General features: G+C 47.6%; 1 protein-coding gene across 1 annotated transcript in view; it reads right to left on the reverse strand.

Moving 5' to 3' along the window:
- Positions 1-15,267, reverse strand: part of ryr2b (ryanodine receptor 2b (cardiac)) — a 73,678-nt gene that overhangs the window by 39,160 nt on the left and 19,251 nt on the right. The window contains 17 exon segments of the mRNA XM_056609997.1: positions 47-218; positions 2,966-3,101; positions 3,571-3,674; positions 3,904-4,036; positions 4,403-4,517; positions 5,648-5,924; positions 6,623-6,766; positions 7,043-7,154; positions 7,586-7,786; positions 8,449-9,153; positions 9,358-9,571; positions 11,634-11,860; positions 11,953-12,039; positions 12,186-12,345; positions 12,882-13,042; positions 13,341-13,458; positions 14,087-14,225. Of these exon segments, the coding sequence (XP_056465972.1) occupies positions 47-218; positions 2,966-3,101; positions 3,571-3,674; positions 3,904-4,036; positions 4,403-4,517; positions 5,648-5,924; positions 6,623-6,766; positions 7,043-7,154; positions 7,586-7,786; positions 8,449-9,153; positions 9,358-9,571; positions 11,634-11,860; positions 11,953-12,039; positions 12,186-12,345; positions 12,882-13,042; positions 13,341-13,458; positions 14,087-14,225 (3,205 nt within the window).

Below are 15,267 nucleotides of genomic sequence, written 5' to 3' on the forward strand. Positions count from 1 at the left end.
ACACACACACACTCTTGTTTCCATCACTGACAGTGTTGTGCTGGACCTGTAGGCGGTTGAGGGTCCGTCCATAGAGATATCCTCAGAGATCCTGATGGCTTCCTCCATAGCAACCAGCAGGCCGTCCCCCCCCTCGCCCTGCAGGGCGGGGCCAAAGCACTCGGGCCGGCGAATCAGCAGCTTCACCACAACATAGGCATTCTCCTCCACGCTCTCCCCTGTGGCGGAGAGAAGCGCACAACACACACACACACACACACACACAAAAACACACACACACACACACAGACACACACACACACACACAAAATGGAAGATTAACTGGATAGACGTCTAAAATCCAGGCTACCATCTAACATTGAAGTTAAATATAATTTGATTGAAATGTAAGTAGGTATAATACTTTTTGTGCCCTGCCTCCTGCTACATCAAAACACCCCTTTTCGTAGGAAAAAAAATCAAGACTGACCTGACCTAAACTGAACATTCTTATTACATTACCTTTTTATTCAAGTTATCCAATCTCTGGAAGTCATCCATATTCATATTTGACCATTGTTAGTTTTGTGCAGGTGAGTTTGTGCAAGGTCACATTGATTTGATCTAAGATCTGCCTGCTTAAAAACAGAGTGCATGGTTCATTTCTGCTTGGACTCTGTGGCTGGGTGAGGCTGCACTGTGGTGCATTGAACATTCCATGCATACGGGTTACACCAACCACAACCACACACACTCAGAGAGAGCTCTGAAAGGCCAGTACTGAACACTGGCCTGATGAGGCCAGACTAGTTCTCAATCGCGTATTGACTAATACTGATTCTGTCAGAGCAAATTAAATAAGCTCTCAGAATTTGCCTGGGTCCCAGGCTACTGAACACATGCCGACTCTTACAATTCTACACAATCTGTAATAACTGATAACTGAACCGATGTGCTAGTCGTGGTCGAGTGTGGCAGTCAGCTAAGTGGATATAGCAGGGTAAATTGCTACACATATCTATATACTGAAACCTCTCCTTGAACAATACTCAGCCCTCACGTTGTGTGTGTATCAGTGGAGGCTTCTCCATTGAGGAGAGGGAGGAAGATCCTCCCTAACATTGTTGAGAATAAAAAATGTAGATTGCCCAGACTATTGTAATGAATTAATGGCCTTAAATATGACTACATTATTGCCTTTGACTATATAATGTTCGTTTCCCTGGGTAAAGGGACATTAGCAACCCCTATCGCCTATTGACAATTACTTCAGGGAGGAACGTCCTCCGTCAGCCTCCGTTGACTCCCATTCATTTTCCCGAAAGTACTGGCGGCCGGTGAATAACATGGGTTTCAATGGGAGAGAGGAGGAAAGTCCTCCTCTGAGTGGGTGGGACCTTAAGGGGTCTGATTCGCGCAAAAATCTATCCGTCTGCGCTATGAACCAATAAGCAGGATCCCTGGATGTTGAGCAGTGTTGCCAGATTGGTCCGATTTCCCACCCAAATGGGCTACTTTTAACCATGTTAGGTTGGAAAAATTATCATTGGGCGGGAAATCTGCCCAATCTGGCAACGCTGTCGATAACAAACCCGGTCTGCATTGCCGCGGTGGTGCTCAGTCTGATGCCGCGTTTCCACTGCAGGGTGCGGAACGGATCGGATCGCAAAGGTGCGGTAGGGAGGGGGCGGTATAGCCCAGCTCAGTTCCGAGGTCGCGTTTCCACTGCCGACAGTACCCTTTGTGGTAGGCCGGATGTCGATCGCCGCGGCAGCTAGGTAAACATCGTAAACAACGTCTTCCTCCCCAAGAATGCAGATGAACGTCTCCACCTCCTTGTTCGCCCAAGCAAGCGTTTTACGCAACATGTTAATTGTAAAGAATAATACCCGGGCCGTCCCCGAGGCTACTGTTTGTTTGTTTTTATCCCCGCACCACCCGGAAGTGATGATTCTGTCGACCAATCAACGGAGGGTGTGTGTAGCTAGAATTTCCCGGTACCCTTTCAGGCGTCTCGTCTCGTTTTCGGTACCCCAACGGAGAAGTCCCGAGAAAGGGGCCGGAACGGGTACGGCAAAGTCCGGGTCACGCCCACTTTTGGCGGTGGAAACGCGACCCGACCCGCACCTTTGCGATCCGATCCGTTCCGCACCCTGCAGTGGAAACGCGCCATGAGAGACGCAGAGCAAGTGAAATCTGCGATAGCGAGATCCTAAATGCACAATGGAAACATTGGAAACGGAGGACATTGTTAACGTCTTATTACAAAAAGCATTCCATTCATTCAGTTACAGTGCTAAGTTAGCGACCAAAGAAAGAGGTAGACCACTTCCCAAAATCAAGGTCACCAGAAGTAATGGCAACGTCAGTGTTGTGAGTGCTACATGGTTTGCTAGGTACGCATGACTTACTGGTAGCATTACAAGCAATTGTAACTGAAAATAAACATAGCTAAATAACTTCAGTCAGTGAGGGCAAAAATAGGCCCAGATTTTTTTATTTACTTTTACAAATCAATAGTAGGCCTGATTTGACTAATATGCTTTGCATCCTTTCCTTCTCAAATTACAGTGAGGCCACTGGTGGCTTTGTATACATTTTATTCACATAACTCCCTCCCTGCTATTTTGTAGTTCACCAAAACACCCTGATACAACTTGAGTCTCACATTCTTATGCCACCATACACCAACAGTGCAAGCAGGCCAATGGCAACCAAGCACGCAGTCCTTCCTCCCTCACTTTAAAAACCACCAGCCGCCACTGGTGTGTATATGTGTATATATATATATATATATATATATATATATATATATACACACACACACACACACACACACACACACACACACACACACACAAACATACATTTATATATATATTTATATGTTGTGTATATGTCTGTATGTTTGTGTGTTTGTATATTGTGCTTGCGTGTCATTTATTTTTTTATTATTGTTATCATGACGAGCCGGTAGCAAATGTACCATTGCAGAAGACGGCAAAGCGCAGGAAGTTCAGGTAGCGCTCTCCCTCCACGGGGTTCCAGCCCAGGTCCGGGTAGCCCTTGGACACGAGCATGGCACAGCTCTGGAGCCCGCAGCCGGCCAGGTACTGGACCACCTGGGGAGCAGGCCGCGCGATAGGGGGATGTTTCTGACGGGTTTCTTGGATAGATTGCAACGTATGCAGTAGTATACAAACAACCTCAAACACTACTCTGAGATAGCATCTGTAGTCAGATGCCCCCAAGCTCCCCCGACTTCGCATTGAGACAGCAAACACGCAAATGGGAACCGTGTCAAACATATCCCGCTGGAAAATAACGGGAGAAAGCAAACAACAATCTTTGTTAAAGCCCATCAGATATAAACATGCATAAAAGTATTCTATTCTATTCTATTCTATTGTGTGTAACCCTTAATCACAGTTACAGTCTCAGAGGACAGCTCCCTTAACCTAGTCCCCTAGAGGGCAAAGGAAAACTCCCTTAATTGTCAAAGAAGAAACATGAGAAGAGGGAATCCCTCATTCCAGGGATGGTTAGGCGTGCAATGGGTGCCGTAATGGACAGACATAATGCTTTGTTGACCTTCTCTAGGTCGGGCTCCCGTAGCGCCAGGGCCAGCTCGTTGTTATCCATGACGGAGGCTGCAGCCACGTCCAGGGGTGTGGCTCCACGCATGGATGGAGAGGCTAGGGACCAAGAATCAGAAATTCTAAAATAAATCCTTGGAATTCTATAGCTTTAAAAGGAGGCTTAATAGTGCTGGAAAGGGTAACGATGACTGAAGCCTATCTCCTGGCTCGTGGCCGATGAGTGTGAATGGCTCCTGTAGGAGAAGGTTTATGAGCAACTTTGTGGGCCGTAGAGATGTTAGAGCCAGTGGGAATAAGTAAAGGAGGGGAGGAGGAGCTGGTTCACCTAGTCCCACGCTGCTGTTCTCCAGAAGGTAGCTGAGGCGGTCGAACAGAGCGCCCTGGTTGCGGCGGCTGATGCGGCAGAAGTAGCACAGGAACCGGCAACAGTGGGCCACCATCTTGGGGAAGCTGATCTCCTGCCGTGACATCGCGGTGGAACGCAAGGAGAGAGAGAGAGAGAGAGAAAGAGAGAGAGAGCGAGAGCAAGAGAGAGACAAAGGGAGAGAGAGAGAGGGAGAGAGAGAGAGGTCGCGCCAAGAGAGGCAGGAGAGCAAGGCAGGATTCACATCAGTGGGATTAGAGCGGATCAGCGACGACTTAGTCACGCAAGTCAAGGGAAAAGATTCTCCTAATTTAAAGCGCGCTAATAGCCCACTGTGAGTGACTTCACAATGGATCATTTTCTAACGACCTCTGATGGTGGAACGGTGTGGTGAAGCAATGTCACAGCTCTTTATGTGGTGAACTCTACGATGATGAAGACGATGATGACCGCTCCTTACCTTGGACTCTCCCTCCCCCAGCACGTTGACCATCACCTCCATCACAGTCTCGTGCATCCCCAGCGCCCTCATCAGGTCTGGGTGCTGGTAGAACACCTTGTTGTTCATGATATCCCTGCAGGTAAACAGTGACGTCGGGGCACTCAGATGACAATATAAGTGATTAAAGGGGAACTATTATGCTTTTTTCGACTTTCATTACCTATAAACGTTGTTATAATGATTGATAGTCATGTTTAACCATACTTAAGTGTCAAATAATGACGTACATGCATTTCAACGTATTCCCTGCTGACAGTCTGGGGTGGCTGTGTAGAGCGCTAAACACTCGGGACAACGTTTGCGATTCACATTTCCGGGAATCATCTACGTAGATGCACTCCTGCCGTGCCCCCATATGCCTGGTCAAATCTGCCCGCGCGCGCGCTTCAAGGAAGGTAACCAATCACAACGGAGTTGGGTTGGCAGGAGGGGGGCGAGGGGGCGGAGAAGGACGAAACCGAGCATTGACAGAGAATGCTGAAAGCGCCCAGATGAGAGGTAGAGTTTCCCGAAAATCTACATCGTTTTTTGTGTACGGTTAAACATGACTATCAATCATTAAAACAACGTTTATAGGTCATAAAAGTCGAAAAGCATAATAGGTCCCCTTTAACGTCTCCCCTGACAGAAGCATGTGATTATACCACTGTAGTATCAACCTGATTGGTCCACTAGACCTCTTAGAATGAGATTAAATGAGCGTACAGCTCACCTGATCGTGCAGAAATGAATATTAGTCATCACTATGAATATTACTTCAGCTAGAAACATAACACTAATAGCTTAAAAATGCAAGTCTGTGAAGAAGTAAGTTACAAGAATATTGAACTAGCAATGCACTTTTGTGTTTTCTATGTTTGTTGCTACAATTTCTAGAAAGCATCAGTTAATGTCGGCAGGCTGACTATACAACAGGGCCTTGTTACTAGGCTGTTACTGTCCGTTCTACTGGCTTAGTAGTAGTAGTATACTACGGTTTATGATCAGACTAGGGACGTGACTCTGATTGTCTGACTGTCTTGATGGTTTTCCGTAGGTATGAGTACACCCCACTCCCCACGTGCGCCGTTCAGCACGCACGCCCCGCTGAAGTTCGGATAACGACAGCAGAGCAGCAGACCCTCCAGGGTAATTCAGCCAAAATGTAATCTAGATTCACTGACGCACGGCGAGGAAGAAACACAAGACGTCCCTGAGACCTACCCGAGCCCTCGGATCATCAGCCGCTCCTCCTCGCCCCCCATGCGGACGCTGAGCAGCGATCGGATCTGCCCCAGCGAGGCCAGCAGGCCCACGGCGTCCTCCACCGAGGCCCGGCTGATGGTGTAGGCCCTGCGGAGCGGCGCTCCCATCTGGCCCGCCAGGCCCTGGTACTGGCGGTGCAGCAGGGAGAACATGGCCCTCACCAGAGCCGGGTCGCCCACCTCGCTCTCCTGGGCCCAGAGGACCACCGTCGCCGAGATGAGCTCCTTGAGGGACACTGGAGGGGGGAGGGGGGTGGGAATAGTAGTTAACAGAATGATGCTCTTTTTGCAGATTACTAACAGTCAGACGAGTGAGCTGGGGGAGCTTATTGCTGATTTATAAGAGATAAGAATACTGTAATTGAAGTATAATGTTTTTGCATGATGCAAACAATTTGTAAAAAAAATCGTTTGCTAGGATAATGAAAAGATTGTAATTAAATCATGACTTGATTTAAATCAAAGCGACTCCCCAAAATCGCATGACTAGCCACCTAGCCTTGAGGAGGACTCTGATAGACAGGGGTGCCGTCCAATCATTTCATTCTTCCCGAGTGAAATGATTGGACAGGCTTATTCAATCACTTTTGGTCAAGGCATATGATTTATTAATTGCTATATAACAGTATATGCATATTGTAAAGATGTTTCAAAAATCAAAGGCCTACCCTAGGATTAATGCTATATAAGTGATATCCAAACCTGAATAAACAGTTGTGGCTCGTGGGTTAAGAGCACATGCTGATGGGCGGTTGGTTACATCATTTCTTTGCATTGGTTATTTTCATCATCATTTCTATGATGCCATCAGTGGTAACAAAACTGCAAACGCGCATGCACACACACACACACACACACACATGCACAAAAGCACTCAAACTCACACAAGCACACCCAAAGAGAAAATAAAAAGGTCTTGTAACTTAAAACCCACTGGGAGACTTTGATCTGCGTTCAATCTCGCTGTCTGTGCAATTCTTTTTTCTGCCGATGACCCTCCTTATCAGGCTGACGAGTCGGTCTTTAATGTTGCTCTCTGTTCCCTCATCGCTCTCCTGATCACCATCTGTGTCAATTCCTGCTCCGGGGACAGGAGGCACACACAAAATAGGAAGTGTCTTCTTCAATACCAACCAGCCCCGTGGTGAGTGCTTCCTCTGGGATCGTTCGGGGCAGAACAGGTCATTGCGCATTCAGAGTGCATCGGTAATTGGGTTTCCTTTTCAGAATCAGTCAGGTTTTATTGCCCCGTAAGCTTTCACACACAAGCAATTTACTGTGGTGTATTGGTGCAGAAACACGAGATACAAACCAAAACAAACAAAACAACAACTTCAGTGTGCGTGCGGTTTACCACAGTGTGTGGTGAGGCGGTGGTGGAAGTCGTGTAGCAGGTCCTGGATCTCCTCTGGACAGGGACAGTCGTCGTGGTCCTGATCCGATCTGAAGCTCAGCAGCATGTTCATCTGAGAGGGAGGACGGTGACGCATGTCCGAGCAAAAATAATGAGCCGGGCTCGGATCCAGCCTCGTGCTGCCATGAAAGGCGTGAGCAGGCAGAGACATTCCCCGCCACTGCTCGGCTGAACCGCATATGGTTTTAGAGACAGATGGATGGATGAATGGACGAAGGGATTGCAACATCAACATACTACCAGATACCAACATTTCACACCGGTTTTAGAATTATTTGAATAATAAGCCAAACTGCAGTTTAAGCATATTAAAACACTTTGTTCGTATCTTGCTCGTTATGAACAGCTTTGCAATTTTCTCAAAACCCATTTCCACAAAATAGCCTCCTTTATCTGCCACTAACAGCAAATTGTTATAGCATCATATTGCCATGTCATATTCAATATTAATGCCATCGGCATGTGAGGGAGGGGTCCACCCACCTGCTCCAGCGGAGGGGAGCGGAACTCCTTGGTCTTGCGGGCGGTGAGGGCGGCGGACATGTTAAACGCCTCCATCACCTGGTTGTAGCGCAGGCGCTGGTTCTCCTGCAGCCGGCCCACGAAGCTCTCTGAGAAGGCCGCCGCCGCCTCCACCCTGTGGCGCACCTGGCAGTCACACAGGTAGGACAGGAGCTGGCACAGCTGGAGGGGAGGGAGGGTGAGGGAGAGGGAGGGAGGGAGGGGGGGGGGGAGAGAGAGAGTGAGGGAGAGAGAGAGAAAGAGAGAGAGAGAAGAGAGAGAGAGAGAGTGAGGGAGAGGAGAGAGAGAGAGAGAGAGAGAGAGAGTGAGGGAGAGAGAGAAAGAGAGAGAGAGAAAGAGAGAGTGAGGGGGAGAGAGAGAGAGAACGAGGAAGAGAGTGTGAAAGATAGAGAGCGTGAGAGATAGACAGCGAGAGTGAGAGAGAGAACGTGAAAGATAGACAGTGTGAGAGATAGACAGCGAGAGTGAGTGAGAGAGAATGTGAAAGATAGACAGCGTGATCAACAGCGAGAGTGAGAGAGAGCGTGAGACAAACAGTGAGAGAGATAGTAAGTGAGAGGGAGAGAGAGAGAGTGCGAGGGATAGACAGTCAGAATGAGAGAGAGAGCGATAGAGAGGTAATTTAGTGGAGGTAATTGCAGGGGAAATGTGGTATGTTTAGCTTTGCTCTTGTAGGGATTTTCAGAGCTAAGTGAGAGAAGGTACACTTTATGAGTCCCAGATGGGAAATTTGGGGATTCAATAAAAGAAAAGAAGGCTAGAGTAAATATCGCCTAAAGAAGGTGTTATGAGATCAAAGTGGGAAGATATGTATGCACATTTACCTCCAGTTTGACAGCTTCGGGCAGCTTCATCTTGAGTAGCCCTTGTTTGGGAATGTTTTCCTTCCCGCCTTTGCAGCCCATCTGTTCCTTCCTAAATCCATTATTATCATCGTCATCATCATCATCCTCATCATCATCATCATCACCACCATGGCCCCCCTGGTCATCAAGCGTCCCCTTTTCCTCGCCACGGGGATCCCTGCGGAAGACCCCGGGCTCGATCAGCTCCAGCACCTTACCCAGATCCTCGTCCCCAAACACCCCCATGACCAGCAGGCTGTAGAACAGCCGGAGTGGCGGCACCAGCAGCAGCTCAACACTGCCCCCTTCTGGGTCGCGGACGCCCTGCCCCGCCGCCCCCACTGCCGCGCTGAGCAGCTCCACGGTGAGGCTCTTCAGCTGCTCCAGGGGGATGCGCGGGCTGCCCGTGAAGACCGAGGGCTCGGGGCCGCCGCCGCTACCTTCTACGCTAGCGTCCGCGATCCCGTTGCTCGCACGCACAAAGCAGGTCAAGGAGAGGAGCATCTTGGGCTTGAGGGAGGTGCTGAGGGCCATGCTCGGAATGGGACTAGGTGGACCGGAAGAGCCCGCACCCGTGGTACCAGAGCCTGGTTGAAGGGTGAGGGAGCTGGCCTGCTCCGTCAGGGGGATGACGTACTCCTGGTTGGTCATGAGGCACGCGGTGGCGCTGGAGCTGAGGTAAACCTTAGCAGGGCATAACATCATTGTTTTAGGTTGTAGACCCACTATGTTAAAGGTTGTGCACCTCATTTGTTGGATTCACTGAAAACACTGGACAAACTAAATCAATGGAGAAGTAGAGCATCTCTAATGTGTTATTGATTGAACAATTCGCTGTTTAACGAATGTAATAATAAAACGGGGGAGGACAGAAAAAAGCCTTGTTACCTGAATGAGGAGTTTATATAAGGCTGTTCGCAGCGGCCCAGGGAGATAGGGATTCTGAATGGCATAGAGGAGCTGGGATTGGTCCAGGTAACTGCAGAGGGCGTGGCTCACCCTGGCGTTGCCAAGGGCACAGAGGGAGCAGTAGAGGAGGAGGGTGTGGTGATGAAAGGTAAGGAGGTCATGACGTTCCGACAGTTCCAAGATGTCCACGCACCTATGGACAGGGTCAGGGTTATCAGTAAGATGTTGATGATTTAAAATTGTGTTGGCTATTTTGATGACTTTATTGATTATTATGTAAGTGTTTTCCAAAAATACAATTCCATTAATTAATTTGAGATTTGCACCCGTATTCCTACTAGAGGTTTGATTCTATACTGAATCCGAAGTCGGCCTTGAGTAATGGGTAGGAATCTCCAAGGCAATCCAATCAAGATATGCTTTTCTGAATAATAGAGTTGCTATGAATAACATACTGTTGCTATGGACGCTAAGGGCCCTATCTTGCATCCGGCGCAATTTACTTTCTCACTGGCGCATGTGTCGTTGCTAGTTTGCAACTGGGGCAGAGCGTTCTTGTCCCTCCACCGCCACACGTCGGTAAATTAGGGAATGATCTTGCACTCCAAGGGGCGTTTCGGCGAAAGGAGGAGGCGTGTTCTGGCGCAAACGTTCCCTGGTGCTATTTTGCAGTTTCAGAAATCACTTGCACCACAAACCAGGAAATACCAGGTTTAAAGTCAGTGGCGCGTTGTTCAGATACTATTTTAAGGGCGCATGCATAATGTTGCTTGTGCACCTTGGGCATATACTTTGCTTCTCTCATCAACCTAGCCACACATTCTTGGTAAATTATTTGGGAATGAACAGCTGATACAGCGGTAATAAGTTGTACTTTTAAATCAATGAATCTGCAAACACCGTACAGCAAATACATAATTTCTTGACACAGACATCGTGTACATGCCCATAACTTTTAGGATTGATGAGTATTTGATCGTGAGAAAACATTGTTTTACCGCGAGTGAGTGTTAAAAAGAATGAATGAATGCGGGCGCGCATGTGTGTATGTGTAAAATAATTAATGAATGCGGGCGCGCGTGTGTGCGTCCATCTGTTCAACCACACGCAAACTAAACACGTAACGCATAATACAGTCCATGGCAATGTATATTAATGGGGGGACACATGCATATTTTAGGAACACAAGTCGATAACGATAATGCATACAATACTGATAAGAAACGATGTTTATAATGTTTTGCGTGTATCATTATATAGAACCACAGTTACCGCATATCATATCATTTGTTTTCTTTGCCGAATTTTATTTGAGGACTCAGTATTTCTGAAGTTGTGGAAGAAAACCTTATTTCATGTGTGAATTAGGCCATATTATTTGGCCATAAACTGAGCCATTTGAAGTTTGAAATGCATGTGCATCCGTCTCATCGGAGACTGCAGACGCGCTGTCAAAATATCAACTCGTCAGATTCAAATGCGCTCATGGCTCTTAAAGGGGATGGGAGCTGGCACTCTCATTGGTTTATTGCACGTTACGCCCAAACCACACCTACAGGTAATTAGGCTACTTCAGACCAACCCTTTTTAGATTTGCGCAGGGCGCAAGAGTCGCTATAGAACTGCCCACAAAGCTACTTGCGCTTGGCACTTCTAACTTGCGTTTCAGACCGTTAAAATAGGGCCCTATATGTTTTAGACTCAGAAGAAGCAATAAACCATACGAACCAACGATACCCGTGTCTGGGTAAATGTTGGTGTCCATTATCCCTGACGTAACATTAAACCTTACGTATACATCACTCTGATCCTACATAATAAGGTTACAACAGATTTAAATGTTATACTACATTGCAGCATTTGCGTGAGACCCGTGACACCTCTACTCCCAACTCTCAGCGGCTCATCATTTGCAACGTGTTTGTGTCATTTAAATTTCTTTGTAATCCGCAAAATCTGATTGTTATGCATGCCTTGGCAGACCGCTGCAGTCAATCACAGATGATGAGATGTAAGAATTTCAAAATGGGTTTTCCCTGCTACCACACTGGCTTTGCGAGAGGAAGTAGGATATTCCATCAGTTAATTCATACCACGTTATTTAAAATGTGTAGTTCAAATCCATTCAGCAACCAAGTTTTGATTAGATGCCTCATGCAAGAGCAACCAAAACATGACTCTTAATATTCATTTCCTACAAAGAAGAATTAAAAAGGTTTAAACCAAACAGTAAACACAGGGCATCTCTTCCCAACCTGTTCTCATCCGGGATGTGGAGGTTCATGACCTGCAGCGGCTCGGAGCACTGCACCTGCCAGCCGTGGCGGGCGTCCAGCCGCGTCGCCTCCACCCTCAGCGTCTGCTGGGGCACCCGGGTCCAGGAGACGGGGCAGAGCTGCTGGACGTGCAGCCTGGGAGGGCACTGAGGAGCCGTGTTGGTCCTCTGGCTGCGGAAGAGACCCGCTGACAACGGCATCACGTTCTGCAGGGCGATGAGAACAGAGACAAAGCATCCAGATATAAACACGGAGAGAAAGTATAACAGCCAGTGGATCAATTGGCAGCAGTGGTTACCTTGACACAACCCAGATTGAACTGAAACATTTGGGAGGCAGTGGGCTTGACGAAGACGGCAGGGAACAGCCTTGTGCTTCCCTCCACCTGGGCGATATGCACGAGGGGTATGGATCATCATTAAGGCACAACATCAGAAACAGGGGAACCAGATTGTAGTGTGACACTATGTGGTCTGTGTCATGCTTTTTGAACAGGTGAATATCGCCCCGAGCGCTCCATGTCCTTCCCACCTGGTAGAAAGTGGCCATGTCCACTCCGCTGGACGTGAAGGTGAGCAGCCCGCTGGCGCTGTTGACCAGACAGCCGATCTCAAGGCCCGCGCTCCTCCGGCTCTGGGACAGACCGGTGGCTTCTCCCGCACACACCATGTAGCAGCTACTTCGCTTCACGCTGAGCACACACACCACAGGCACGTGGTCGTGACACACTGGATATCAGTTTGATGAATTATTATGATAAAACTTTTATAATAAAAAAGTGTTTTATTCATTCTTGTGAATAAACACACTGGGTATCATTAGTCTTCAAAGTATGAGTCCTACGTGTTTTTTTTTAATCAAAAACAAGAACACGCCTGAGATTTGGACCGGTTATATGTAAGAAGGGCCCTTTTTTCCTGTCTATCCATTATTATATGTGTCTTCAGTATTTAAACCCAGCAAAACTGGTCCAAGGAGGAAAATTGCATTTTAGACAGAGATCACTGTAGACCATAAAATGTCACACATTCTGCAATGACTTCCATCACCACCAGCACACCTTGTATATATATTTTTTTCACAGATACTGTCATATACTGTCTACCCAGGTGTGACAGGGTGAAATAATAGCTGCCGCTCAAGCCTAACCTCCAGCGACATCTAGAATTCTGTTAAATTCTGGACAAATATCACCGTGCTGATGATTAAAAGTGTGCTCATGCTGACCTCTCCTGCACCTTGCCGCTGTCGTCCCCCAAGGTCACCGTCACGGTGCGGGTTCTGTCAGGGTCGAAGGTGGGCCCATGCTGGTGGAAGTCAGAGGTCACCCAGCCCACCCACACATTGAAGGGGTCCTGGCCAGGAAGCACCCGTACTGAGTAGTAATACTGGAAAAAAATGTATAAGAAGATCTCTCATGATCTTTTATTGTTGATAATGAAATGTATAGGGGCATAAAATAAATAGTTAATCAGTAAATTCGGAGACAGCTCGTTTAGAAACAGGTTGGGGCTAGCTTTGTCTTGGAAATTATCACTCTAGCCACGAGTCATTCCTGCCCCATACCCTCATAGGGTTAACAACAGAAAACCACAAAGAACATGAATAATGTATTCATAAATGAATATCAACTAAACAAATGAAGAACATCATGTTCCAGTGAAAACTCTCTTAAAGGGTTCCTACCATTGAGCTCTGCACCAGACAGCCGTTGTTTTCCTTCTCCACAAGCACGTCCTCCAGCAGCCGGGCGGAGGAGTTGCTGCAGACCAAGTCCGGTTTGTTCTTCTTCAGCATGAACCTTCTGCAGGACACACAGGCTTTGGTTTGTTATTGACTCCTCATTGAGGTCTCTGAGACACATCGAGGGAGAACCTATTTAAATGCTGGCGAGATTACAAAGAGAATGCCATAACAATATTATACACACATAGCGTTGGAACATTACATTTACACATTGTAAACGTTTACCATTGAAGGCGCACAAAGATGTACAAATCTTGTTTTGCAGCAAAAAGTATTTTGCAGTTTATTCCAGGAGTAAAGTGCACCAAAGTGAAAGAGGTCCATTCCAACTCTAACTCTAGCCAACATGCAGTATACCCAGTTCTGAGAGAGGTCTGGTGACCTCCTACGCTCCAGTCACACACACACACACACACACACACACACACACACACACACACACACACACACACACACACACACACACACACACACACACACACACACACACACACACACACACACACACACATATAAACAGACACACACAAACACACACACAAATATACCCACAGACACATGGACAAATACCTTAGACACAGACACACACAAATAGACACACACACACACACACACACAAACACGCTCAGGCTCTTAGGCTTCTCCGCTGTGTTTTCCTTTCTGCTCACCCTCCGTTCCCAACCTACCGCTGCTTGAGCCTGGATGTTTTGTCGTGGCTCTGGTCCTTTTGATTCAGCTCGTCCCTCGATCCAGAGAACCCATGGGCAGACTTCATTAGCACCTCAAAGTCTGAGTCCACCTCAAACTCCTCCATTTCCTTCCTGCCTGTGGGCAGACCCAGAAAGTTGAGAAAATGAAAACCGAAACTAAGTTAAACAGTATATCGTTTGTGACCTCTTTTTAAGGTTAAGGACAGACAACAGAGGATGATGATACCATGGGGCCTAAATATCAGTGAGACCAAATGGTAATTTTAAATCTACATTTTATGTAAAATAGGCCAATGTGAAGCCCTTTTTAAGTCATATGGACAACTGTACTTTAAGGGCAAAGTTAATTTATATTCCAAAAGATTTCATATTAACGAAGCAACGGTCATTTATATGCCATCTTCACTAAAATCCACACAAAGGGATGACCTAACCATTGCACTTGTATTGCGCTGTATTGACAGGTTGAAACCAACCTGCATGAACCATAAATAATACAACCAATACAAGCCAAACTGGCCCCTAGCTAAATGTTATTCCAATGTTAAAGGTCCCATAGCATGAAAATTTCACTTTATGAGTTCTTCTAACATTAATATGAGTTCCCCTAGCCTCCCTATGGTCCCCCAGTAGCTAGAAATTGTGTTAGGTGTAAAACAAGCACTAGGTATCCTGCTAAATTCGATTTCGAATTTGGTCCCATACGTCGTCATAAGGGGTACCTCCCCTTCTCTGCCTTGCCCGCCCATAGAATTTGGCCCGCCAATGAGACAATGCCGTGAGGCCCCACCGCCGCGAGGCACTAGCACCACGAGGCCCCAGCACCACGAGGGCCCACCGCCGTGAGGCACTAGCACCACGAGGCCCCACCGCCGCAAGGCACTAGCACCACGAGGCCCCACCGCCGTGAGGCACTAGCACCACGAGGCCCCACCCGGCGAGGCACCATCGCCGCGAGGCGGTGGTGCCTCGACGCTGCCCGCTACCGAGGCGGTGGTGCCTCGGCAGCGGGCAGCGGGGCTCCGGCGGGAGACAATCGCGGTCAACAATCGCGGGCAACAATCCCTTTCCCCTCCATGCCGAGGTTCAGTCTACTTCAGATTGATGTGGAAGTGGAAGAACCAGAGACGTCAGAGAACCCAACGCAGTCTTTTGAG

Source organism: Gadus chalcogrammus, chromosome 15, assembly GCF_026213295.1.
Source record: "Gadus chalcogrammus isolate NIFS_2021 chromosome 15, NIFS_Gcha_1.0, whole genome shotgun sequence".
Classification (NCBI taxonomy): Eukaryota; Metazoa; Chordata; class Actinopteri; order Gadiformes; family Gadidae; genus Gadus; species Gadus chalcogrammus.